The following is a 26,723-nucleotide window of genomic DNA, read 5'->3' as shown; positions in this document are numbered from 1 at the left end:
TTGATCTGATTCACCTCTTAACTCCCATGCGTTTACTTTAGGTAGTGGGCCACGCTTTCAATTATCTGAAGGAACTTGATGCAGCACGTGGGAACGCGGTCGGGCAAAAGTGAGGCGAAGGATGCGGCGGTTTCCACGGACAACTCGACGCATGAGGACGCGGCGCACACCATCATGGAGATTGACCGCCTTACCGAGCAGGGGGTTGCCGCGGCGGATGTCGCTAAGCTGCGGCAGGCGGGTATATTCACTGTGACTGGGATTCACATGCAGTGCCGAAAGGATCTTGTTCTTATCAAGGGTTTGTCTGATGCCAAAGTTGACAAAATTATCGAGGCGGCACGGAAGTTATCGGATTGCGGTTTCAGCGTTGGAACGGCTTACCTGCAACAGAGAGGGAGGGTGACCCGTGTAACAACTGGAAGCACGGCTCTGGATCAGTTGTTGGGCGGTGGCATAGAAAGCATGTCAATTACGGAGGCGTTTGGTGAGTTCCGAACCGGTAAAACGCAGATAGCACACACATTGTGCGTAACGTGCCAACTCCCCATTTCAATGGGGGGCGGCAATGGTAAAGCTATTTATGTTGACACAGAGGCAACTTTCAGACCTGAGCGGATTAAGCCCATCGCAGAGCGTTTTGGTCTCGACGTTGAGGCCGTACTGGGGAACATTCTCGTGGCACGAGCTTACACGCACGAGCATCAGATGCACCTCTTGTCAATGGTTGCTGCGAAGATGGTAGAGGATCAGTTCAGTCTCCTTGTTGTAGACAGTGTAACGGCTCTCTTTCGCGTGGATTTTTCTGGCAGAGGGGAGCTCGCGGAGCGGCAGCAGAAACTGGCCAAGATGTTGAGCAACATGATTAAACTTGCGGAGGAGTATAACGTTGCTGTGTACATAACAAATCAGGTGGTTGCGGATCCTGGTGGCGCCTCCATGTTTGTGGCCGACCCCAAAAAGCCTATTGGAGGTCATATTCTTGCGCATGCCTCAACGACGCGACTGTCGCTGCGCAAAGGACGGGGGGATCAGCGCGTGTGTAAGATATATGACAGTCCGTCGTTGCCGGAGGTGGAATGTGTTTTCAGCATATCGGAGCAAGGGATTGTTGACGCACGTGAGTAGGTAGCTTTCCTATGGAATGTTTCTACTTGCGACTGTTGTGTTTTCATCGTCCCTTTTCCGTTCCCTGTCATTTGTTTCGCGTGTGTGTTTGTGTGCGTGGGAGTATCTGGCGTAGCCGCTTGATGGTGTGTGATGTGGTGTTGACGTCTTCAGCTGCACTTTGCCTGGTTTGTTCTTCCGTCTGACATTTACTTTGTCCCAACGCTTTCCTTTTTATTTTCAATTCTTCCCTCAGCTATTGTGATTACTTTTACATATCCCTTTATTTGCACTGAGTTTTCTTATTGCGTCTCTGGAGCGCTTTCTTCCCGAGATCCACTCTCGGAGTGTGGGGGCGAGATTGAGGTTGACAGAACAGAAAACCCTCAGCATACGAATCTCGTCGGGGAGAGTGTGCTTCCGACCCTCCGTGCTTTCCCTCGTTGTTTTATCCTTAAGATCTCAACGTTTATATTTAGGCAACAGACTATTATTTTATTTTATTTTTATTTTTGCTAATGTGACATACTTTCATACATTTCCATCGCATGGCCGTTGATAATAGTTTCAACAGTGACGTTATACCTCCCTTTGATTGTAGCGGGCTCATTTTTCCGCTGTTGTACTTTGCTTACACCTGTTGCGTTATTTGGGTTTTACTCCGTCACATCTGTTTCCACCTTTTCGCTACTTGTTTTGTATTTCTCTACACCCTCCACTCGTTTCACCAAACAGTTGTGCAGCGATGGAAATAGTTGTAAGTGCATCATCAACATGACAAACTAACGGAATCACGAGACGCAAATTAAAGGGAGGGCGTGCGAGTTAATTTCACAGAAGGAACACACGGCGAAGTTTCAGTTACCCGAAGGCGTTCGGTTACACGGTGTGGGGCGCGCTGTGTATCGTTTCTTACCACGGATGTTCGAACTGTAACTGCTAGTCGTGTTGGGAAGCACATTTTTCAGGGTAAAAAAAATATCCTGCTTCGTCCTTCTACCCACATGATTCCATTGAAAAGGTGCTTCATAGTGAGCAGTGAAAAGTGTTGACTTCATTGTTTCGCCTCCCGTTTTGCATATTACATCCCCCCTCCATTTAGCATAGAGTGCTGAGTGTCTTTGGGGGGGCTATTTTTTAATGCCAGAGCGTGTGAAGATAATTAATTTCAAACCTCTTTTAACGTAGCGGTCGTTTGTTCGCGTGTTATTCTATCATTTCCCCTCTTTTTTAGGAAAAATTATTTCCTATCAGTAAGTCCGCGGACGGCCACACTTGAGGTGTTGAATGCAATAGGCTTGCACCATGCAAAAGGTCGGCGTCAAGGCACTGTACTCCAGGCGCCAAGAGATTAAGGAGCGGATGATGCATTATAATGCTGCCTGCAGACGGGACATGCGGCTTAGCGACCTGCGGCTTCGGCGGGAGGAGTCAGACAAGCCTGTCCAGCCCACAGCCAACGAATATGCATTTATAGGATCTGAATTCGAGTGCGATCTGACCGACCCATCGGTAGTCGACCTTCTCGTTGAGTTGGAGAACGAGATTCGAAATGAGCAGATGATTGAGTTGTATGAAGAAGCCCAAAATCAAGACTGGGAGGCATACTATTTTCACCTGTGCAGCCCGTAGGACCAGGCTGCAGCAACGTAACAGCAAACAGAATACGTATATATATATATATGCATACATATGTTTCCATACATGTGGTAAACACACTGTTTGGAAGTGTGCGATTACGAGTGTGGCGGAATCGAACGCTTGATAGGCAGTGAGCAGACAGGTAAAATAGAAATAGGCTATGGTTGACGGGGTTTCCCTACCCTTTTTGTATATATAAGGTAACATGCTTTTTTTCCTTTTTGCGTCCTGCTGCAATTTGATGCTATGTTTTCTCCGTTTTATCCAATGCATAAATGCGTTTCTCAGCCGCTGCAGTGCGGGTGGGGCGATTACTCTGCGAATACTCCTTTCTGTGTGCTAGAGTACTGGGAGATATTAGCTCGGTTGTTGGAGTACTAGTGCGTCACGATGAATGGTGTTGCACCAATAACGGATAATTTATTGATGCAGCTGCGCTCATTTTTTGTTGAATGTTGTGAGCCCCCGCAGTGTATGACGGAGCTGCTCTCCGGGGAAGCTCTTCCCACTAGGAATCTATGGACGCTTGATGTGGACTGCATGAAGTTACTGGCGGCTTGTCCATCCGTTGCGGACCTCCTGTTCTACCATACTACCACCGTCATGGACGCGCTCAGAAAAATCTGTGCGGAGGTTTGCGCCAAAGCTGGGCGCCATCTTAACCCTAGTGATTTATCACCACGGCTTTCGCATCTTCCTACAGTGGGAACCCCGCCGCCCTCGCTGCCTCCCCAGCGCGGGGTATTGGTTAGTGTTTGTGGATCAATTGTCCGGATGAATACAAAGAAGGTGGTACCGCTGGTGCGCAAGTTAAAGTGCTTCAAATGCCTTGAGACAGTGGAGTTGACCTCAAGCCCGTTTGACCGCTCAACAAAGTTGAAACCTCATTGTGCGAACAAAGAATGCAAAGGAGAGGAGTTGCAGCAGATTGGGCAGGTGTGGATGGACTACGCGGAGTGCCGACTGCAGCAGCGCCATAGCGAGAGCGGTCGACTTCCTCGCACGCTTCTTATAACGCTTGAAGATGACCTCTCAAAAAAATGTACTGTAGGTCAGTTGGTGGAGGTGATTGGCATTCTTTTCCCAAAATGGCGCAATACTTACCCAAATGCGCTGCCAATCATTGAACCCACCATTTGGGCGCTCAACGTTAACGTGATGGACTCCTACCGCGATGGCGGAAGTTTCAACGCGTCTGCGGCAGCAAAGCGGAGGCACAATGGCCAGGTAGAAGAGTCCGCCTTTACACCCGAGTCCTTTTATTCCTCGTTCGGCAAAGACAAATTTGGTAGAGGGAGCGCGTTGGTGAATTCCGTTTGTCCACATTTGGCGGGACTCTTCGCTCCTCGTATGGCTGTTATTTTGGCGACTTTAGGTGGGACATCCACGGCTGGGAAGACGCGCATGCATGTCCGCTCCACAATCCATTGCCTTTTTGTTGGTGATTCTTCCACAGGAAAATCACAGTTACTACGATGCGCAGCCCTTTTAGCCCCACGAAGCACTTCCACGACTGGCATGGGGAGCACTTCCGCTGGTCTCACGGTTGCGGCATCGAAAGAGCAAGGAGAGTGGGTATTGGAGCCTGGCGCTTTGGTATTGAGTGATGGGGGTGTTTGTGTTATTGACGAGCTTCGGACCGTTTCTGTTGGTGATAGGGCCTCCCTTCATGAAGCAATGGAGCAACAAACGATATCCGTGGCCAAAGCTGGAATGGTGACCAAACTGCGTACCTGCTGCTCTGTTATATCTGCTTGTAATCCCCCAACCCGTCAAAATGGGACCGAAATTGGTGTTGGTGGGCCACTGTTGAGCCGTTTCGACTTCGTCTTTCTTCTTTGGGACACCCCGTCACCCGAAACGGACGACCGTATCGCTACGCATATCCTCAACTATTCGCAAGCTGGAAGGTTGCCGGATTCGGTGCTGTCGCTTGATGATGTGGGTCGCTACTTGCGGTGGGTTCACGCACATTACTCCCAGAATGGGGGTCCGCTGCTCACCGACGGAGCCTCACGGCTTATCAAGGCGTACTATGAAATGCAGCAGCGCCGCGGCGCGGTGCCAAACCTTGCTGATTGTGTACCGATCACAATTCGCTTACTGGAATCTCTTGTTCGCGTAACGCAGGCGTACGCGAAACTGCACCTGGAGCGCGTTTGCACGGAAATGGACGCGGCATTTACGGTATTCCTTTTTGAACAAAGCGCATACAGTCTTAAATGTCCATTAGAAGTACTTGGACCAGATGTTTACACGAGCTCAAAGTGTTTGGAGGAGTATTTCCTCGATCTCAGTCCCAAGGGCGTGGAGAAGCAGCGCACAATCCTGCAAGCCATCACAGACACGTTTTCCAGTTGCAGCAGCACCCTTGATTCTGACACAACGCTTGAAAATGTGCCGCAGGATTTGGCTGCCGGTGAGTGGCTCAGTAAGTTAAGGGCTCCTCATGAGAAAACGCCCTCCCCTGATCGTCTTGTGGGTAAACGAAGCAACTCGGATTCTGGTACACTTGAAGCTGCGTTGAGAAGCGTGAAGCGTTTGGTGGCTGAGGTGAGAACTCCGAGGGAAGAACCACAAACGGTGATATGTTATCCGGCTGATTCTTTATCTCAGCTCTCTGCCCCACCTGTTTCATTACCCCCCGCAAGGACACCAAACAGGCTTCGTGATGCCAAAGAAATCATGCGTAGTTTGTCGTTTAATGCATGATCTCGCTAAGCAGTGGTTTATGGACAGTGTCGAACTCTTATCCCTCTAGTTATTTTCCTTGTTTTTATGTTGAGTGTGTCGACTGAGAAGGGGAGGGATGATATGATTCTTCCCCTAACTGGCTTTGCATACACAATTGGGGTCATCTGTTCTTATTTTTCCTCCTATCTTCTCTCCCTCCCGGTGTGTGTCAGAGGGAGGGTGACGCCGTAGTTATTATTAGTTCCTCCTTGTGTAGTCGTCTTTTTTGTTTTTGTTTTTGCTCTCGTTTTGCGCGCATCTTTCAGCCATAACCACTTAGTTTTCACCTTCTCCTGCGTGACCAACCCATTTTGGTGGAGTGCCTATGTGTGATGATCTCACTCCTCATAGCTTTTGAGTAAGCGGTGGCCATTTACACATTTCAGTGTTGTCGACTGAGCCCGTGTATGGATCAGAAATGTAGCTTTGTGCCGATTGCACGTCATCCCTTTGTGTTACTTCTCCCCCTTATTTATCCCTTCCCTTCTCATTTTCGTTTGGTTTTGTTTATTGTGGGCGCTCTTGCACCAACCTCACCAACACAGTGAGTGGGTTACCGCCGTTATGGGGATTCTTTTTTACGCGGTTCGCAACCAACTTTTAAAAAAAAAAGGGAGAATTGTGCGCCGGGGGGAGGGGCGTTATGGAGAGTGCCAATGCTAAAGAGAATATTACGGTGGTTGGGAGGCACATGATGAAAGTATCGACTGGAGCTGAATGATCTATCACCAAACGTTTGGGGGAGAGGGCCGCTGCTGTGGTGTGTTGTTTCAAGAGTGTGTTTATATTCTTTATTATGAGTCATTGAAGTGCCAATCGAGTAACATGTAGTTGTAAAAGGACTTTTACCTTTTTTAGTGGATGCGTTTCTAGCATGTTGCTTAGCATATAAGAGTTTAGTAGTCGACCCACTGCACCACCATTGCACAGGTCTTTTGTGTGCTATTGTGCTGCCTGTAGTAGTAGTACCTCAGGCACTCAGCGAGCGTTAATAACACTCTTTTCTCTCTCTCCCTCTATCACCATTGTTGTGTACCCCATGCTGTAGCCGTCGTAAGGGTGTAACTGAGGTAAATATGATACAACATTGATTACCATCGTTCCTGATCGTCACGACGGGCCTTCGCTACCCATAAAGATCATCGACTTCTCTGCATAGAGCACGACTGATCTGTTTAACCATATGTAAAAACAGATATATATTTGTGCGTGATGTAATTGTCTTTTCTATGTTCCCACCTTCTTGAGCTATACCTTCTTCTGTCAACTCCTCTTTATTTTGCACAGCCCAACTCGAGGTGAGGCAGACTAAGCGCTTTTAGAACCAAGTGCTTCAGCTTCCGCCGAATCGATGGCCGAACCCGTGCTTCCCCCTCCAAGAAACGTGGCCACATTTTACCCACAGGCGCTTACTTCCGTGCAGCGCGGAGGAGTTGAGGACACTGACATCCTGACACCTGAAACGACTTATTCATCGAGTGAGAGCCAGCGTATTGTCGTTGGCAAATTTGTGCCGGATCCGAATGATGATGACCCGTCTAACCCAAAGTATGTCCCGCAGACCGCCCTGTCGCGCGTCCGTGCCAGGCTCCCGATGATCTCCCGGAACCAGGGCAGTATATCGCGCTCCACGTACACACTGGAGGAAGAAGTAGCACCTCGAGAGGAGGGGCGGAGGAGTAGCGCCCCCGTATCCAACAGTGGAGCAAATTCTGGGGGTAAAATATATTATACACTCGTAAAACCAATTTACTCGTTCTCAGCAGGGAGTCTCTTCTTTCCCATTCAGCGATACGGCGGCGGGAGGGCGCGCAGCGCGAACCCTGGGCAGATCAACCTCACATACCACGGAAATGATCGCCCATCCCTTCGGTTTGATGCGGTGTCGGTTCAGAAGAATAACCTAAATCGGATGTGCCTTTATAAGCTCGGACCCGGAGTAGTGGCGTTCAAGGTTGTCATCGACGCGTTTGAGGCTTCAGGCATGAAGTACACAGCGTCAAACGAGCTGTTTAACGTGATATGGGCAAAGCGGGCAACGACATATATTCTTTCCCATCTTGGCCCTTACCAAAAGGTTAATCACTTCCCTGGGACATGGGGTATTGGACGGAAAGATAGTTTGGCTACCAACATTCAAAAGATGCAGCGCTACTTTGGGCTTGACAACTTCAATGTTATCCCAATGACATTTCTTTTACCAAAGCAGCGTTCCCAGTTGGAGGACTACGTGAACGAAAATCCGGATAGTGCTGATGATCCGCTAATCTTCATTGTAAAACCCAGCGCTTCGAGTTGCGGTCGTGGAATTCGTTTGTATCGGGGTATGCCACCCATGCCGACAGGCTCCAAAAATGCGGTATGCCAGCGGTACGTGGGAAACCCGATGATGATCTTCGGACGCAAGTTTGACCTACGGTTGTACTGCGTCGTTACATCATTTGATCCATTACGTATTTATATTTTCGATGAGGGCCTTGTTCGTTTTGCGGCGCAGAAGTACCCGGGAATGGACAAGGATTTGGACAATGTTCAGAAACATCTGACCAACTATTCCGTGAACAAAACCGCTGAGTTGAATCGGGCGAGCCGTGGTAAGACATACGACTCCGATGACCCATTAGATATTAAGTGGTGTCTCTCCGACTTGCGTGAGTTCTTAGACAAGAACGTAGAAAACGGTAGGAGGGTATGGGAAAAGGTTTTGAGTAGTTGCGATGACGTGGTAATAAAAGCTTTTCTCAGTATTGAACACGAGGTAGTTGAGCGGCTCCGCAAGGAGTGTCGCAACAAAACAGGGCGGGGGTGCTTTGAACTTTACGGCTTAGATTTAATGGCCGACGATCAGTACAACGTTCGTCTTATTGAGGTGAATATCATGCCGTCCCTGGCGACGGGAACACCTCTGGACAAGGCTGTCAAGTCGCGCATGCTCGCACATTTATTAACTCTTATTCGCGTCGTTCCACATCAACGTGATGCCCCTGCGACGAATTTCCAACAGGAATATGGAGGGGCGTCACCACCTAATTACAACAAACGGTACCGATTCGGACGTCATCCTCACAAGGCGGGGGAAATGATTCGGAAGTCACTTCTCACACGTTTCAACGACCCCAAAGAACCCGAGTCTATTCTGAGCCCCGCAGAACACATGATGCTTTTGGAAGCGGAAGAGGAACTGGCATGCGCCGGGGGATTCCGTCGGATATTTCCTCGAGCTGACAATGTGTTGTCTTACTTACCATTTTTTTCTCATGGGGTGCTCCGGAACAATTATCTTCTCGCATCAAGCGTTATGATGCAGGAAAAGAAGACAGCGTGACGATGGAGCAGATGACTTTGGTGGTATGTGTTGTTTTTTTTTTTTTGTACGTAAGCGCACTTTTGCTCTAGCGTACCATTTATACGTGCGTAGATTTATGGAGAAACAAACGAGTCGAGGTGAGGTGGAAGGTCAACAGTAGGGAAGATTTTCGACTTGGCATGTGAACCGCTGCTTTCACCGCCAGGCAACAAAGAAAAAAAGTTCTTTTTTTCTTTTTTTTTTCATCCTCGGTTTGACACCTAATGGATTGAGCGGCGGGGTGCTGGTAAAACTGCGATATAGCGGGAGTTTAGTGTGTTTTGGGGACCTTAGTGCGTGACTGGCCGTAACGCAGGGAAGATGATTTTGTATGAAGTAAGGGGAAGGAAGGTGAATTCAAAACTCCCTAAAAACTAACCTCATATGGCCCGGTCGATGTCTTTCTTAATGTTCGTATCTCTATGTCTCCTTTTTTTTCCCTCATTTTTCTTTGAGAAGGCACATTTGTTTTGTTGAGGAGCGCTGTCGTGGAGTGTTGCCTCACTTTCTTTTTTTTTCTTTTTTCTCTCGCGTGGCTAAACATTTTATGTCGTCATGAAGAATCCTCCTTCAGTTTGTATTCGTTTTGATGGGCTGATGGGTGATTTAACCGTCACACCATTTTTTTTTTTTCGTTGTGTTACTTCCTTTTCGCTGCTCATTGTCATCGGGATGCTTCGAGTGAACTGACAAAACTCATATATGGATGTGTCCACTCGTCGAGGACTTAATGATCCTTCCAATTTCATATTGGCTTTTTGCGCTTCTCCCCCTTCTTCTACGCCCACCTGTTGGACTTCGTCTGTGTTTTTTTTTCCCCTTCTAACCTTCGTGCATTAACTCTAATCAAAACCCTCTGTTGGCCTTCCTTTTCATTTTTGATCTTACTTGTAATGCACAAAACTCTAACTATTATTATTATTACTATGCGCGGCGTACAGCGAGAAAGGGAAATCTATAGCCTCAACAAACAAAGGAACACAAAAGTTTTTTTTTTTTAAAAAAAAGAAAAAGAAAAGAAAGAAGGGGTGAATAAAAAGGCAGAAACGGAGAGACAGAAACATGTTGGATCACACAATTGCTATTGGTGCCGCTCTCTTTGCCCTCGCGCTGGTTTATTTTGTATTCCGCAGCATTGCCAGAACTGATGTCACCACCATCTCGCATATGAAGCAGAGTAAGTTGGTCTCTCGTCCGAGCAAAACCAAAAAGCCAAAGGAAAGAAAAGACAGGAGAGAAGATGAGAGGTATCAGCGTGAGATGGATGCCCTCATCGCACGTGAAGTTGCACGTGAAAACGTTTCCATGCGCAGCGACACCCACAAGCCACAACCAAAACTACTGGAAGAGGTGCAAAAAGACACCTCCCGGCGGCCTAAGACTCCGACTTCGCTAAGCACCGCCGCTGTTGAAAAACAGGCCAAAATCGACAAGGAATCCGGTTTCCAGCCTGTTGTCAACCAACGGAAGGAACGCCAGCAGCAACAACATCAACAACAACAAACATCCGCCCCGAAGCCGATGCTTGTGAACGAGGCATTGGAACGCAAGCTCAATCATTTTTTCAGCAACCTTAACCGGAAGGAGAAGTTGACTCGCCTCAGCCAACCCGAGGAGAAACCTACCGCAAGCAAAGGGGCAACCATCATTGTAAGAAAAGATATCGCTAATGCCCGCTCGTGGCAACAGCAACAACAGTGATGACATTACCGCCCATATTATTATAGCACATTACACATTGGTAGTGCTCATCGGCGGTGCCAAACATTGGTATTATGGCGACCTCCATTCTCATGTCGAGACTCCTAACGAATGTTATGGCGGGGGGAGGGGAGGGGACAAATGGATATTTGTTATACTTTGCGTGAGAGTGGTATGAAGGGAGGGGGGAAATATTGTGTGGGAATGTAATGCGTTTTGTGGTACTTATCACTTGTTGTTTTGTCGCGGTCCTCATGATCTGTCCTGTGGAATTTCGTATGAGCTTGAGACTGGAACAGTTAACAAAAGGAAACGGTTATGAAGAAAATATTTCGGAGTGAGGGGGTTGAATGGCTCTTTTTTTTCTTCTTTTTAGCTTTGATAAAGAAGAGAGGGGTGATTATTTTTGCATTGGTATTCCAAGTAAGAAGGAATAAGAAGAACGAAAAGCCACTTAGGTGTGAAGAAGACGGAAAGGGAAAATAATGCAAGCATTTCAGGTAAGAGCCGGGTAAAGGTATATTGCTGACTCCACTAGATGAAGGAAGGGGGTCCCATCACTTTTGTCGGGCCGCATATTCGCAATTTCCCTTCGGTAACTGCCTTTCCGAAGCGTCAGGCAGACAAAAAAAAAGTTAAGAATAATGATAACAATGATTGCAAGGTGTGAGCATTGCCGCCCCTTCCAGCGTTTCAGCCACACTGCCAAAAGAGCACTTGCTTGCATTCCCTTCCTTCTTCTTACTTTTATTTCTTCGCACTTCTTTTTATGATGCTAGTGTTAGGTATCCATTGTTTGTATCGCCCAATATGTTTCTATCTTGCTCCCCATTTGCATACATAATGGCATGTGTGGTGGCGATATCTTGACTAAGAAGATAAGAGAGTCACAAGCAAAGTATGCGAGTAATGCCGATGATGCGTGTGGATGTATGAATGGGTTTCCGTTTGCGGTGTGCTCACCGAAGGGTTGGATTTATTACCAGTCACCGCAACTGATGATTTAAGATGTAACCGGCATTTTTGGAAGAAAAGAAGTAAAAGTGCTTAAGGATGCGATGGGATATGCGGGTTCAGGTTAATTTCTATTTTAAAAGAAGTGTAACAGGGGTGCCTTTATTTTGTGTCTTGTATCCTGGAATATCTAACTTCTTTTTTTTTTTTTGAGACGTGGATGGATTGACAGTCGAGCAGCTCAACATGTATTTGTTAAACGAGGAAACGATAGCCTCTTGTTGGGCGGGGATGTGTTATCTTTTACTTCACGTTGTTACGTCATGTTAATTATACCGGGGAGCGGTGTTGAGATGGAAGTTTTCACTGCTTTTCATGAACGCTTTTGCGGCATCGCGACTGGTGTACCTAATTTGCTCTCTTGGTATTACCCCGCTGCTATACACATGGTCAACGTTCCTTCTTTTGTACTCGCTCTCTCTCTCTCTCTTTCTCTTTCTTTTACCGTTCAGCACTTGTTCCATAGTTCACAAAAAAAAAAAGCTCTGCTCGTATCCCACTTGTAGTTATTGCCCATTAACATGACACAGGTCATCACGGAGAGTTTGCGCACCGGTGTTACCCCCGCAGCACCGAAGAGCCAGCGCGTATGTCGGCACTTCGCCCGTGGGCGGTGCACTTGGGGTACATCATGTCGTTTCTCGCACGAGGTGGAACGCCCATCTGTTGATGAGGCCTCTACCAACCCTTCGTATATTGGCTTTCATCAACAACGAGTCCAGAAGGAGCGTTGCGCCATACTTAAAGAAGCATTGGAAGGCAACTTCGAGATAAAGCAATACAACTTTGCTGAGGGATGCACACGGTGTGCAGTTGAGCTTCCCCCTCCTTTGGCCCCCATCCCTATTCCACGGTTGCTATCAGCTAATGAAGTTAAGGCGCAGTTACAAGAGCTGGAGGGAAATGAACAGCTTCGTGCGGGTGGCCTTCTGTATTTTGTGGGTGAGCCGGCCGTATTTTGGTCGATGATGCATTATTACCTTAAGAGTCACACCACCACAAGCAGCAAGTGGGACAAGCTCCTCAGTAACGCCAAACGCGGCCGTGTAGAGTGCATGTTCTTCCGTTCATCTGTGGGGTGCATGAGCAATGAGTGCACATTTGAGCACGGTACAACATCCGCCGTTACCATTCCTTCACCGCTTCAAAATATGGCCACGAATAATGCCCTTCTGGCACCTGTACTGGGTTTTGGAGCTGCCACCGCAACATCGACGGTGACGAGTGCAAACGGCAGCACTAATACTCCCATCACTGCTTCCAACAACACCGGTGGAGTTGGCGGAGCGGTCGCCAAATCGCTTTTGGTGGGAAGTACACGTGTCCCAGTGGACCTCACAAGACGCACCTCAGTTACACATTTAACTGAGAAGGCCGATGAGACGGTCATGTTCAGTGACCCGGTATGGGGACTCCACAGTTTGTTAGAGCCGAAGGCCACTACATTGCCGACTCAGCAACAACAATCACAGTCGCAGTTACAGTTGCAACAGCAGCCCGACGGATTGTCTTTGTTGTGGGACGACAGCCTACGAACACGGTCCGTGCCGTTGTGGTGATTCAACGCGGAATTTCTTTTCTTTTTTTTTCTTCGGTGGTTCATCATCATCTTTCCGTTTTTTTTTTTTAATGTGTGTGTCCTCCCTTCCTTCCAGTTGTTCTCTTTGTTTTTTGCCCCATTTTTCTTGCGTTTTCGTACGCGTTACTCAATTCATACAGTGTTGGGGAGGTGTTGAAGGACCTGAATGGGGTGATGGACGCGATCTGTGTTTGTTTGTTTGTTTGTTTTTCCTTTAGATGGCTGAGGAGGAAATGTTCTGTGTGTGTGTGTGTGTGTGTGTGTGTGTCACTAATATGAAAAAAAGGGGCAAGAGTAATAAATTTGATCTTGCATTAAGTTTCCTCCGCCTGTTTTTTTTTCTTTTTTTTTCTTTCTTTCTGTCTTTATTTAACACCCATTTTTTTCTTTTTTATTTTGTGTCTGTTCACACACCTCACCACATTTCCTCAGCTACTCGCTTTTTTTTTTTTTGTTGTTGTTATTGTTTAGTGTTTCTCTCCTTCCACTCCCCTCAATTTTGTTCTTCTTTCGCGTTTCAGCCACCACTGCCGTCTTGCTTCCTATTTTCTTTTGCCATTTTTTTTTTGGTTTTTTTTCTTTGTTTTATACACATGTGCTGGTGTGTCCAGTCGTGTAGTGCTTCAGGTTCATTTCCCCTCATCATTTTGTTATTCCCTTCCTTTTTCTTCTCTCCTAGTGGGATTTCGTGTAAGAATGCGCCTGTCATACCTTCCTTCACCTATGAGTTCCTCCCTTTTTCTTTTCTTTCCTTTTATACTTCTTTTGTTTTTTTTTTTCGCTTACTTGCTTACTGTATGTCCGCAGGCGGAAGCTTTTCTTGTTTCTCTTCTTTTCTTTTTCTTTTTTCCTTTAATTTTTTTTTTCGCTATTATTATTATTACTATTATTGTTGTTATTGTTATTGTTATTGCTATTATTATTATTATTTGTTGTTGCTGTTGATTTTGTTGTTTCTGTGTCTTTCGCACGCTATTCGCCTCTCAAATGGACGCGACTCTGCAGAGTGTGGAGTAAAAAGATAGATAGAAATAAGGAGAGAAATAAAGAAAAAGGAAGAGGAAAAGAGAAAAGAGAAAAAGGAAAAGAGAAAGAGAAAGAACGAAAAAGAAAAGAGAGCAATGAGGTGTGGGATATGCATTTATTTATATTTATGCGCATGTATATTTATTTATGTGCACGTACGAAATGGAAAGGAGGAAGAAAAGTGAATAAAGGAAATTGGCGTGTGTTTGTTTGTTTGTTTGTTTGTTTGTTTGTTTGTTTTTGTATGTATGTGTGAAGATAGAGAAGGAAAAGGAAAAGGAAAAGGAAAGGAAAGGAGGATAAAATGAGATTAAGACACAAGTCGTGTATGGTTTTCTATTCACATTGTGCGTTTGATAGTGGGTTTTTTCCCCCCTTATTCATATCTTTTTTTTTGTTTCTTTTTTGTTTCCTTTTCCTTTTCCTTTTTTTAAAAGTTTTTTTGTTCACTTATTCCTCACTTACTTCTCACTCCCCAATTTCCCTCTTCCCCGCTTGTTTGTTATATGATATGTAGTATGCGAGTTTCAGTTGCTAGTGTTTGTTTATATGTTTTTTTTAAAAAATTTTTCCTACAGATTAAAACTGGGAAGGGGGCGGGGGATACAACAACAGAAAAAAAAAGTAATATAAGGAGAAGGAGGAGGAGAGTTAAGGAGAAAGGAAATGCGGGTGTGAATTAACTAATGAAATGGGGAGGGGGTAATAATTTCCTCTTTATATATATATATATATATATTTTTATATATTATTTTGCTTCCGTTCTTTGTTTGTTGTTGTGAAGAAAAAGAAGTTGCGAAGTTGGAGGTATTAATTCCTAATGAATGGAGTGAGTTATAAAAGGAAATTTAGTTTGCGGGTGAGATGGGAGAAGGTAAGTGTGTGAAACAAACAAATTGTAGAGGAAAGAGGGGAAAGGTATAGAAAAGAGAAACAACAACACCAAAAACAAAAAGACAAAAAAAAAGGGGGGGACGAGTAAACGGAAGGAAGGGAGGGAGGAAGGGAAGAGAAAAAAAACAAAAATAAATAAATTTTGTAATTTTTTTGTTTGTTGACTTTTTTTTTTGTTACGTAAATGAATATATATATACATATATGTATTCATTTATTATTATGCAACAGTAGTCTAATTGATATAGGTGTCAAGTTCAAAGCAACCGCTCTGACGTTTTTTTTTTGTTTTTCTCCCCCATCCCCCTTTTCCCTTTCTGTTCTTCAAACACGAGAAGAGAGGGAAAGAAGGGAGGTGAAAAAAAAAAAATTACAACGGCAGGGAACGACAGCGAAGTAAGGCAGCGGAAGATGAGTCTTTTTTTTTTTTTTACCAGGTTGTTACTGTGGTAATAATAATAATAAGGATAATAAGAATATAAAAATAATAATAATAATACTAACTACTTCAAATGGTGAAAATAGCTAGACGGTCGATATGACAAAGAAAGATGGGAAAAGTAATAAAATTAGAGAGAGAAAGAAAGAAAGAAAGAAATTGAATAAAGGGGGAGGAAGAAGAGAAGAGAAGAGAAATGCCGGTTCGCATACACATCCATCTATACAGAGTAAATAAGAAAAAGGAACGGCAAAATCCCTAAAATAAATAAATGAGAACACACATACACACAATTTTTTTTTTAAAAAAAGAAACTAAAGCGAAAAAGTAAAAATAAAGTTTGAATACTAGATGTCGCCCATGACCGTTTAGCTCAAAGTTCAGTTCAATTTTTTCGTAAAGGAAAAAAATAAGGGAGATGAGGGGGTTCTTCCCATTAAAACAAGGTGTGTTACTATTTTTCTTCCATTTTTTTCCCCCTCCCTCTTCTCTCTTCTTTTTTTTTTTTGTGTTATTGCTTCAGTATTGTGACAGCGGAAACAAATTATGATACTCAGTAGAAGCAAAAAAAAAAAACAAAAACAAAGAGAAAAGAGAAGAAGAGGTTTGGGATGATGAAATTATGCAGTCGTATATTTTTCCTCCACTGCTTTCTTTTTTTTTTTTTGATTTTTGGTCAATTCTGTTGTGACTTTTGGTTAAATGATTGAAAATAGGGAAATCATTTTTAGTGTTTTTTTTTAATTTTTCCTTTTTTTTTTTGTTGTCGGAAACTCGAAACCAAGAAACCAATGCAAACGCACACACACACACACACACACACACTGGTAGTAGAACAAACGAGAGGATTCAAAAGGAAAAAAAAGGAAAAATTAAAGGGAGGCATCCGCGAAATAAACGAAGCAAATAGCAAAGAAGAAGATTGATTGTTGTTGTTGTTGTTTTACACCACCAAAAATTAATAAAAAAGAAAAGTGAGTTTAAGTCAGTAATAAACAATTCTTTATTATTATTATTATTACAATTTCTAAGAATCATTACTAATATTAGTGATAGATATATTTATTTATATGTATGTATTCATGTATATACAGATAGCGGAATGGGAAAGAAAAGTAAAAAAAAAGAAGGAAGGAAGGAAGGATGGAAGGAAGGAAGGAAGATGAAATGTGTGATTTGTGTTTTTTTTTTTCCTTTTGAAAGGAAGAGTTGGTGGTGATTGGATGGAAATATGTATGGAGGGAGATATTGAAAGAAGAGAGGAGAAAAAGAAGAGGAGGAGGAGGAGGAGGAAAAAAAAAAAACGTGACAAACACACAAACATGAAGAAAGACAAGTATTTTTAAAAAAAGAAAAGAAACATATAATACCACTTAAATGCTCTCAGTTTCATAACGTGATGTTACACACGCGTAAGAAGGTTAAATGAACAGTTCTAATGGTAAACATGTGTTTGTTTTGTGGTGGTTTTATATGTAAATACCACACATGCATATAACACAAATATACATTATATGCTTTTCCGTACACGCACACATATGCGTGTATTGATGTGTGTGAAATAAAGAAAAGGGGTAATAATCCCTCGTCCACATGATAAAAGCGCATGAATGATTAAACAAAATGTTACATGGTGGAAGAAGAGAGGAGGGTGAAGAGAAATAAATAATACATAAATCGGTAGTGATTGTTCCAATGTTGGCTTCATGCAGAATTTATGAAACCGTCCTTGGGGAGCTTTGATTGATTGATTCGTTCGTTCATTCATTCGTTCACTTTTTTCTTTTTGATCGCCATCTTTTGTTTGTTTTTTTTTTCCTTTTGTTTCCTCCATTCATTTCAATTCGCTTGTGTCTCTCGACATTGATTTCCGTATGCATGCGCGTATATGTGTGTGAAAATGAAAGACACACAATCATTAATGCTGTCATTACTGTTGTTTTCATATTTTACACCGTACATGCGACATTTCATTATTGTTATTATTATTGTTGTTGTTGTTACCGTGCAGGACGTTGGTGGTGCTGTTGGAAATGAAATGAGGAAAACACGACGAAGCAAAAGAAGGAGATGAAATAAAAGAGGCAAAGTGAGAGGTGAAGCAACAAATAAGAAATAGGCGGGGGGAAAAAAAAAAAGAAGTCACATAAATCATGACGGTAACGAATAAATAACTCAGGTGTCCATCGCCACCCCCGGTGATCAACATTTGCACGGTTTATTTCTACGGTTACGATTTTGCGAATGACGAACGTGTTTGTGTTAGGAACAGTACTATGTTTTTTTCTTTCTTATTTCTCACCCCCCTTTTTTTCCTTTGTTTTTGTTTTATTATTATTATTATTGTTATTTATTGTTGTTTTTCTTCTGCTTTGACGGTTTCGTTTTGTCCTCCTTTTACCTGTTTACCTGTCCTTCGCCTTCATGCAAGGCAGAGTGAATTTGCAACTGCAGCAATGCGGACACTCAAAAAAACAAAAGGATATGGACGTGCGAATAAGGCGTCACATCTCCATGCAAGAGTGACCCTTACAATCAAAATGGAGGTGGAACTACAACAAAAACTAAAGTAATAGTAAAAATAAACGCAAAAAGAAAAAAAAATATGAGCGATCGCTCCCCATCTTCTTTCCATCCGTGTGTGTGTGTGTGTGTATGTGTGGTGGTATTTTAATGGCGGTGCCATTTTTATAATGGGGTTTGTGAATGTTGGAAAGAGAAAGAGAGAAAGAAAGGAATCATTTAAGATAATGATAGGAGGAGGAAGAATAATAATGAGTTTGCGTCCGCATATTTGTGTTTGTGTTTGTGAGTGTGTGCGGTTGGTTGATTGAAGTGGAAAAGGCAGGTAAGAGAGAGAGTTTGTTTAAGGGGTTGTTGACAGCATTTATTTCTCGTTACCTTGGTTTTCCTTTGGTTGTTGCAGTTACTCCATTCCTTCCTTCCTTCTTTTTTTTTTTCGTGATTTGATTTGTCCTGGCGAAAAGCGGAATGAGTTGATGGAGGTAAGTAATGAAGATAATCTTAACATCGATGGTGATGATGATGATTATTATTATTATTATTATCATTATGGTAGGAATGAAACTGAGGCTCCAAAATCGTTTGTTTGTGTTTTTTTTTCCCCTTCCCATTTTGTTTCTTCATTCATTGCGGTACGGTCCACCCTTCTTCAAGAGAATGGTGTGAAGAGAATAGTTTTGACGATGCTTCTGAGTACGAAGAGAAGAACGGGTTTGCGTTTGTGTGTTTGTTTTCGTGTAGGATGAAGGGAAGGAGGAGGGAAAAACGCCGAAGTTTTGTAGTATCTGTCAGAGAGTGGAGGTGAAAGGAGAAATTAAAAGGGATGATAGAGTGGTTAGTGTACCTTCATGTCTTCAGTAATGAAATAAACAAACGCGTATACAGATGTATATATATGTATACATGTATATATATGTCAGTTTGTTGGCGTTTTGTAGTGTGTTTGGCAGTTTAGTATGCGAACTTTTATATGGGTGGGGAGGGACTTGAGGAAAGACAGAAACACATACGGGGGGTTATGTTGGCTCTTTTTTTCCCCCCATATAGAGGGGGAATATTAAGAGTAATATATATATATATATATGTTATGAATAATGAAATGAAGTGGAAAGTTACAAATGGTAAAAATGAGGAGGGTAAAAAACAAGAGAAAGATAAAGAGTTGAGTTTTGTCGTTCGTCTTGTGGGGAAAGAAAATCGTTGAAAGCAGTGCTGCAACTAGAGAAGTGTAAGATAAGTGGGAGAACTCTCTCTCCTCTTCACTCTCTGGTGCTGTGCCCTCTTTCACTACAGTTTCGACAACATACACGCGTATTTGGCGATACATTAACGGGAAACAGGCACGTCTCTAACTACCCTAACCTTCTTTCTGTTTCTTTTTTACGCATGTCCGCGTGCTGTTGTGCGCTTTCGACACTACTCGTCACTGCGCACCCGGGCGGGACTCGCAACAACCATTAATTACAACAACAACGTAGATTAGGATCAGTTATATATCTCATTGTTGCTTTTTTACGGCAGGCTAGCCCAATGTATTCTAGCGAAAAGGAGAAGGAAGCTCCCGAAACGCTTACTTCCCTACCGGCTAATGCGGAGGAGCAACAAAGAGAGCGAGATGACAACCATTCAGCATCGGCGCAGGGGGAGGAGGATAAGAACCAAGACAATACACCCGTTGCCCTCCTTCACCTACGGCAGAACTTTGGTGTGTTGACTCGTGTGCTGGAACGGGAGGTGTTTCGGCGTGGCCTCATAAACAGTACTGTGGAGGACATGTACTCAGCATTTTCTGGGGCATCTGTGGTACTCGTGGATATTCTTAGAAGCGAGGTCGAGCCGCGCTTGCTGCGCTCGCAATTGGGTGACATGCTCTACTCCAATCTGGAGCTTAGCTACGGTGCCGAGCATGCAAGAATGCTTGCAACCGTTATAGGGAGTTCCTTGGACGACGTCTACTTGTTTCATGCCATCTGCTCACCGTCGGCTCTGGAGGCATTGGTACACCAGGCTCAGGAACTTATAAACCCCCCGTCGAATCGCACGGGCGGCTCCAACACCTACAGCGACGGCGCTCGTGGCACCGTTCAATCGCAGTCGTACGGAAACGCTGTAGGACTCGCGCGACCATCGTTTACTGAGTTTGGCAAGGAACGCAGGGGCGAAGTTCAGCCCACTGTCGAAGCCAAATTGCCGCGGGTCTCCAACACATACGCGGATGGAGCAGCACCGGCAGGAATGAATCAGCCGGAGGAGGAGGTGATTCCGTCGGTCACTACCGGTGGGTGGTCTAACGCTCAGCGGAAGCACGTGGAGGCTGAGCGGGAGGTGCTTCCTCATCATGCTCATCACCATCAGCTTCGAGCCCGTCTGCCAGTGAATCAGTTCACTGCCCCACAACGGCCACAGGTTCCTAGTGTGCCTCACCACCATCACCACCATCACCATCACCATCATGTCGTAGTAGGAACTGGGCCAGTTGGATTGCAGCAGCAGGATCGGCATCATCAGCAGCTTGAGAACCCACAGAACGATGCGTTCCCACGGATTCCTGTGGCGACGGGGCTGCCGAAACGACCAGTCGACCGCGTTTTGCATCAGCAGAGTTTACAGGGCCACGATGAAGCTTCACACCAGCGCGGGGCATGGCGTGGTATGGGTCCGTCACCGACCCCCCAGCAGGGTGCAGCGGGCGTGTCGCAGCCGAATTATAACGTACGTAACAACTCACCGCCGGTGCCATCGCATGTTAATCACAATCAACATCCACATCATATAGGGCCCACAGGCTCTCCGACGAGTGCAAGGGTAATTGCACCTCAGCGACACAACGCGAATCAGTATATTCAGCACCCCACCATGACGAAGCAACCGATACCGCAACCAACACCGTCGATGGCGTCTCAACAGCCCTCGCCTCAAATCAGTGCGATGAACACCACCGCCCCTGCGACTTCTGCTGTCGGTGCGGTGTCACCTCCTCCGCCGAGCGCGCAGCGGCCGCTACCGCACCACCATCACCACTTGCATCTAATTCAGCACCACCAGCAGAGTCAACAGAATCAACAACAGCCGCAGCAGCCTCACCACCACCACCACCATCACCACCACATACACCACCATCACCACGACGTTATGCAGCAGCAACCAATTGTGCCCCCGTCGCCTCCGCCACCGCAACCCTCTTACAACGTGAAGCAAGAGCATACCGCTGCACCTGAAACTAAACCGATGGCACACAATGCGGAAGCGGCTCCGGCGCAAATAAAACCCCTTCACCACCACAACGTCTCCTTCCACCCGACGAAAGTACCTCAGCAGCCGCCACCTCAGCCGAGTGCACCGTCTTCTGTGGGTGGAGAGACAACGCATCAAGTACCGATTGTTCCGGCGCATCACCATTCGATATTTCATGCGCAGCATGTGGCCCCTGTGCACCATCACCATCACCACCATCATCATCATCATCACCATCACCATCACCTTCAGCAGCCGCCGCACCGTTATACGTCGTCACCGGCGTCTGCACCGATGTCTGTTGACATGATGAATGATGAGATGACTTGGGCCTTGTCGAGTGCTAACTTGTCGCCACCACCTGCCTCAGAGCTGCGGCGCCTTCTTCGCGAACGGAGTGTACCGGAATCGATTGTTAATAGCGTTTTGGAGGCGGGCATAAAAAAGGAGGAGCTACTAACGATGTCGAGGGAGATGTACGATGAACGTTTAAGGACGTACCTGGGGTCTCAGCAATCTCAAACGCTTTGGGCCGCTCTACATTCCAACGAGAAGTCGCAGCATGATAGGGATGGTCATGAGATGAATGATTTGCGCAGCTTTATCAACAATAATTCCATCCAAAACAACATCGCACAGGAGGCGGAGGATGAGAACGGCAGCTCCAAGCGTGGCCGCGCAGCAAAACCAGCTCTTCAGGTCCCACAACCTAGGACGACGCAAAGTAGGCAGCAACAACAGCAACAGCAGCAGCAGCAGCAATCCAACAAAAGTGTGGAGCATAGAATGATTCTCTGGCTTTCAGGTGTGAGTAGCTCGGAAGTGAACCAAGTGCTAAAGGAAGTGGGGAAGTATGGTAAGGTTGTGAAGCATGGCGTATCTCAGGATAAGAGTGACATGATGTACTTCAAGCTAAAGGACTGCAAGGGGGACCTCAGTGGGATGCAGAAAATAGGGAATTACATCGTAGAGGAGTGCCATCGCGTGCCTCCTGGTGAAGCGGGTGATGGGACGCCGCCAGCACGCGGACCCCGGCCTGAGGAGGCGGAAGAAGATGGTACTAACAAACTACGAGCTAAACCAAATGAGGCGGCATCTCCATACCCTCAACAGCAGACCCGTCCAACGTCCGCGCGGCAGCAGGGACCCGCAGGGAGCCAAGTGGATGAACATGAGGAGGATGGCGACTTGGAAGATAGCCGCACACACCGTAAAGGCATGCGTAATATTAGAGGTCGCGGTCGGGGCGCCAACCACGGATATCACACCCACCGACACAGCGAGGGCACCGGCCAAGTGATGTGCAGGTTCTTTAATAAGGGTGGCTGCAAGTATGGGGAACAGTGCCCCTTCCAGCACCCCTCAAAACATCCGGGTCGTTCGTGATTAACAATGGAGTAAGCATTGACATCTAGGGGGTAGGCAATGATGCAAATAAGTGAATACCGAAAAGGACTAGGGAAAGAAGAAGATAATATAATATAATCATTCGAAGAAAAAAAAAAAGAAAAAAGAAGGAATTTGGGGGGGGGGCGGGGGGAAACCAGTGAAGTAACTCCTCGAGGCTAGCACAACCAAGAAGAGAACGGAGGAGCGACGTCAATAATGATCAAAAGGGAAGAAAAAAGGAGATGGCTGGTGCGAGGAGCGCCACCACAGAAAATTTATACGTATATGTTTGTGTGGAAAAGGGCCAAAGGAATGAAGTAAGGAGGAAGAAACAAAAACAAAGGTATGAGAGTGTCTGAACCTCGTAAATTTTAGAGTAAACGGGATATATATATATATGAAACAATTTTTAATAATAATAATAATAGTAATTTAATCATAAACGGACTATATGTAGGTGGGGCGCGTTTGCTTGGTTTGTTTCTTTCTCGTCCATGTCATCTCATTTCTTTTTCTTCTGTTCACCCTTCAGCTCATTTTCTGATCCCAGTAACAGCGGGATGTTATTTTTTTTTTTTGTATTACAGCAACTCCACCGTGCGATACGACGGGTGCAAAATACAAAGGAAATACAGGAAGGGGAAAATAAGGAGGGAGAAGAGGCAGAAGGGAGGTGTGAATTTGTATTTATCCCCCAGTAGTCCTTTTTAGGAGTAACCTGGGTGGCATCTGTTATAAGACGGCGAAATGAAGTGGATAGGGAGATGTGACAAGGGAATATAAGAGGTATAGTTCTGTTGCGTATATTTGTGTGTGTATGTGCTAGACCCAATGGCATGGGCGATGGTGGGCTCGTTTACATGACCTTGTTTCTTTTCTACCTGTCCGTCTTTTTTGTTTATTTATTTTTTCTTGTTGTATGTTTTGTGTTTGTGTGTGTGTGTGTGTGTGTGTGTGTGTTTGTGTGTGTTTGTGTGTGTTTGTGTGTGTTTGTGTGTGTTTGTGTGTGTTTGTGTGTTTGTGTTGGAGACTTGCGTACACCTGCTGTTTCTTTCTTTCGGTTTGGATGTGTGTTTGTGTTTTTGGCTTTTGTGTGGATGATTGCGTGCATGGGTGCCTGTGGTTTCTCCTTCTGATCATCTTCCTTTCCTTCCCAGTCTCATTCCTCCCCCTTACTACCATCTTTACTGTTGTTGTATTATTTTATTTTTTTTTCTTGTACCGCCTGAAGTTTCAAGTGGGCATGTTGGCTCGGTATCGTCACGGCAGGTGGTGTTTCCGTTCTCCGGTGGTTGTAGGGGGATAAGAGAAAGGTTGAGGGGAAAGGGTAGAAAGGGAAGGAAAAGGAGAAAAAGCTGTAAGGAGAAGGTATGCAAGTAATATTAATATACATATATATATATATATGTATATGTAACATTTAAATGTTTTGTTCTGTTTTCTTCTTGGGCAAAGCGGTGGAGGGGGAGGTAGGTAGGTGTAAAGACAAGGAAAGCAACCACATCAAGGAAAAGTGAGTCGGTGTGTGTGATGGAGGGAAGAGAAGGGTAAAAATACACCCCCTCTCCCACAGAGAGGTTGTCGAGGGGGGAAGTGAGATACATTAAGTTTTTTTTAATTTATTGTTACGTAATACGAGAGTGGTTTTAACATCCCGAATGACCATACCCTATTTCGTGAAAGGAGTTGGGAGAAATGAAATCTGTATGCCACATTCACTTGAGAGAGGTAACCGTGCGGTTTTGTTGCTCCATTTTCCTCTTTTCTGGTATTATTATGGTCTCTTTTACTGTTATTTAATTATTTTCATTGTTAACTTTACTTCGAAAAGTGAGCACACCTTGGAATATTTTTGCAGGGTTAATAGGTATCCATTCGCTTGATTCCCTCAACCCTCAACGACCAGGTGGGGTAACTCAATCAGAGAAATAAGAGCAAGTGAAAGTAAAGTAAGGGAAACGACAGATGTCGGCAGCCGTTCCTGTCAGTGAAGGGAATGGTGGAGTGGCCACACAGAACCCGCTGCCAAGCGGTGAACTGCCGTCCACCACTTCACTAGCACAGCAACCCCTGAGCCCGGTGGGCACTTCACCACCTTCTAATGCTCTAGTCACGGCACCTGGAACAGCGGGTACTTCTCAAAATGCTATGCCAGTAAACACGGTGGATCAAACGAATCGCTACAACAACAATAATGAATATGCGAACAGCTACAACACTGGTATGGGCTACGGAGGCTTGGGAATGGGTTATGGAGGTCTCGGCATGGGCTACGGAGGCTTAGGAATGGGTTATGGAGGTCTCGGCATGCCTGGCATGTACGGAGGCTTAGGAATGGGTGGCTTATACGGTGGGCTAGGTATGCCTGGTATGTACGGCATGGGGATGTCAGAAGACTTTCAGCGCAGTCAAATGACTTTCATGCTCGTAGGGCGTCTTTTGGAGATGTGCGGGATGTTTGCGGGTGTCATTCAAATGACGTTTGGGAGTGCGCTTCAGTTTATGGGAAATTACATTGGCATGAGTCAACAGTACAATAAACTGAAATCTGGTATGTATATGGACGAGGCGGGTAGATGGGTGGAGCTGCCAAAGGGCACCGACTCCAGCAGAGAAAGCGCTGTGTCAGGTACCCGCCGCAGACCCTCCAGGCACCGGAAACAAGAAAAGCAAAGCCACCCAATTTTCGGTGTCCTGAGAAGATTACTATTTCTGCTGCTTGCAGTGATGCTGGCAAAAAGGCTTACTCGTTAGCGCTACATGCACGTAACCTCTCTTCACTTTGATGATCAGTTGCAGGAGGTTGTTTTGTTTTTCTCTCTCTCCCTTCGCAGAAGTAGCAAACTTTAAACCGGTGCGTACAGGATTGACCGTGTATTCCGCAAACCATCACGAAACACTGTGACGAGGATTGTTGGAGGTGAAATTGGGGCAAATGTATGCATGGGGCATAGCCGGTGCTGGTTGAGTTATTTTGTGGAAGCGGTGTAGTGCACGACAGGCTCTTTCAGCACTTTCCCCCTTCTTCGTCTGTTTCATGTAAGATTTCGAGTGTGTTTTCCTATCGCGCTTCACACGTCACATTCATTTATTAGAAATTCAATATGTCGCCTAGGTCGTTGTATGTCACAGGGAAAGGTGTATTATCTCTTGTAGGGGGCTTTACTGCCGGTTGGTGTGGCTTAGGTTTCGTTGAGGACAAGGGACTTATTAGTGAAGCGAACCTTCGTGCCCTGCACGTAGGGACACTTAAGCTTCATTTATTCCTTCAGGAGTGGATTTTACCGGTGTCGTTCAGCGAGAAATACGGCTATAAGAAAGAGGTATTGGAGGAAATCATTGAACGGTATGGCAGCGGCTCCGCTGCCGAGGCGCGGTGGACGTTTGAACAGCTGCTGGGGGAATGCGAAGTTCCAGGACAGATTTCCTGGTTAGAAGAGCACATTTCAGAGGATATACCCTATTTTTACATTGCAGATTTATTCGACAGTTGGTGTAATTTGCACAGGAATCTCTTTGTTTGCAGCGCAGACGCCCACGAAACCGCAAAAAGAAGTGACGATCGCTTTGAGTCGGAGCTTTTATGCAAGGGTGTGATTGAGAAGGCAATTAGTGGCGTTCTGCCGTACGACACGGCGGTGCGTGCCCTTTGCATTCTTGCCATTGGATGTAGGACGAACACTCAGTTTATGCTCAAAACAATAAAGCCTGACTTCATTATGAATCGCTACAAGCTATATACAGACGATCTTGCACAACCGATAGACGGCAATACCGATGTCACACCGCTAGCCGAAGTAAACGCGGCAACGATAGGACTGCTAAATGCATTAAACACGGAACTTCAAGAACAGGAAAAGTTGAAATTGTGGAAAAGCAGTACAGCACGGAAGCTTCCGCTTCTCATGCAGTTAAATGCCACACCATGGTGTGACAGCGTCGATAGTCTTCGCAGAGGACTGAAAGGTATAACATCAAACAATGCAGCTACACTCTTAGAAGAAGCGACACAATACTTCAGGTGTTCTGAGTTGAGCAAGTAACAAAAAAGAAAATGAGACGCAAATGAAAATACAGAATAGGTGCCACAACTTAAA

The 26,723-nt window shown here is 45.2% G+C and overlaps 11 protein-coding genes across 11 annotated transcripts; 10 read left to right on the top strand and 1 right to left on the bottom strand.

The window, feature by feature from the left end:
* Window positions 1-78: 78 nt before the first annotated feature.
* Window positions 79-1,128, top strand: TbgDal_IX5490 (RAD51/dmc1 protein, putative; the record flags this gene model as incomplete). Its single annotated transcript, XM_011778437.1, has 1 exon — window positions 79-1,128. The coding sequence occupies one exon, from the start codon at window positions 79-81 to the stop codon at window positions 1,126-1,128; it is 1,050 nt and encodes a 349-aa protein (XP_011776739.1).
* A 1,284-nt stretch (window positions 1,129-2,412) lies between these two features.
* TbgDal_IX5480 (hypothetical protein, conserved) lies at window positions 2,413-2,739 on the top strand (the record flags this gene model as incomplete). The annotated part of the gene is made up of 1 exon (XM_011778436.1): window positions 2,413-2,739. The coding sequence occupies one exon, from the start codon at window positions 2,413-2,415 to the stop codon at window positions 2,737-2,739; it is 327 nt and encodes a 108-aa protein (XP_011776738.1).
* Window positions 2,740-3,138: 399 nt separating this feature from the next.
* On the top strand, window positions 3,139-5,460 carry TbgDal_IX5470 (minichromosome maintenance (MCM) complex subunit,putative; the record flags this gene model as incomplete). The annotated part of the gene is made up of 1 exon (XM_011778435.1): window positions 3,139-5,460. The coding sequence occupies one exon, from the start codon at window positions 3,139-3,141 to the stop codon at window positions 5,458-5,460; it is 2,322 nt and encodes a 773-aa protein (XP_011776737.1).
* A 1,372-nt stretch (window positions 5,461-6,832) lies between these two features.
* TbgDal_IX5460 (tubulin tyrosine ligase protein, putative) lies at window positions 6,833-8,806 on the top strand (the record flags this gene model as incomplete). The annotated part of the gene is made up of 1 exon (XM_011778434.1): window positions 6,833-8,806. One exon carries the CDS (start codon window positions 6,833-6,835, stop codon window positions 8,804-8,806), a length of 1,974 nt encoding a protein of 657 aa, XP_011776736.1.
* A 1,083-nt stretch (window positions 8,807-9,889) lies between these two features.
* On the top strand, window positions 9,890-10,528 carry TbgDal_IX5450 (hypothetical protein, conserved; the record flags this gene model as incomplete). Its single annotated transcript, XM_011778433.1, has 1 exon — window positions 9,890-10,528. The coding sequence occupies one exon, from the start codon at window positions 9,890-9,892 to the stop codon at window positions 10,526-10,528; it is 639 nt and encodes a 212-aa protein (XP_011776735.1).
* Window positions 10,529-12,063: 1,535 nt separating this feature from the next.
* TbgDal_IX5440 (zinc finger protein, predicted) lies at window positions 12,064-13,101 on the top strand (the record flags this gene model as incomplete). Its single annotated transcript, XM_011778432.1, has 1 exon — window positions 12,064-13,101. The coding sequence occupies one exon, from the start codon at window positions 12,064-12,066 to the stop codon at window positions 13,099-13,101; it is 1,038 nt and encodes a 345-aa protein (XP_011776734.1).
* A 238-nt stretch (window positions 13,102-13,339) lies between these two features.
* TbgDal_IX5430 (hypothetical protein) lies at window positions 13,340-14,146 on the top strand (the record flags this gene model as incomplete). The annotated part of the gene is made up of 1 exon (XM_011778431.1): window positions 13,340-14,146. One exon carries the CDS (start codon window positions 13,340-13,342, stop codon window positions 14,144-14,146), a length of 807 nt encoding a protein of 268 aa, XP_011776733.1.
* A 2,844-nt stretch (window positions 14,147-16,990) lies between these two features.
* On the bottom strand, window positions 16,991-17,314 carry TbgDal_IX5420 (conserved hypothetical protein, unlikely; the record flags this gene model as incomplete). The annotated part of the gene is made up of 1 exon (XM_011778430.1): window positions 16,991-17,314. The coding sequence occupies one exon, from the start codon at window positions 17,312-17,314 to the stop codon at window positions 16,991-16,993; it is 324 nt and encodes a 107-aa protein (XP_011776732.1).
* A 2,219-nt stretch (window positions 17,315-19,533) lies between these two features.
* Window positions 19,534-22,623, top strand: TbgDal_IX5410 (zinc finger protein, predicted; the record flags this gene model as incomplete). Its single annotated transcript, XM_011778429.1, has 1 exon — window positions 19,534-22,623. The coding sequence occupies one exon, from the start codon at window positions 19,534-19,536 to the stop codon at window positions 22,621-22,623; it is 3,090 nt and encodes a 1,029-aa protein (XP_011776731.1).
* Window positions 22,624-24,591: 1,968 nt separating this feature from the next.
* On the top strand, window positions 24,592-25,380 carry TbgDal_IX5400 (hypothetical protein, conserved; the record flags this gene model as incomplete). Its single annotated transcript, XM_011778428.1, has 1 exon — window positions 24,592-25,380. One exon carries the CDS (start codon window positions 24,592-24,594, stop codon window positions 25,378-25,380), a length of 789 nt encoding a protein of 262 aa, XP_011776730.1.
* A 350-nt stretch (window positions 25,381-25,730) lies between these two features.
* Window positions 25,731-26,669, top strand: TbgDal_IX5390 (hypothetical protein, conserved; the record flags this gene model as incomplete). Its single annotated transcript, XM_011778427.1, has 1 exon — window positions 25,731-26,669. The coding sequence occupies one exon, from the start codon at window positions 25,731-25,733 to the stop codon at window positions 26,667-26,669; it is 939 nt and encodes a 312-aa protein (XP_011776729.1).
* Window positions 26,670-26,723: the final 54 nt, after the last annotated feature.

The sequence above is a fragment of the Trypanosoma brucei genome, chromosome 9 (assembly GCF_000210295.1).
Source record: "Trypanosoma brucei gambiense DAL972 chromosome 9, complete sequence".
Classification (NCBI taxonomy): domain Eukaryota; phylum Euglenozoa; class Kinetoplastea; order Trypanosomatida; family Trypanosomatidae; genus Trypanosoma; species Trypanosoma brucei.
This window is presented reverse-complemented; position numbering and strand designations above follow the sequence as displayed.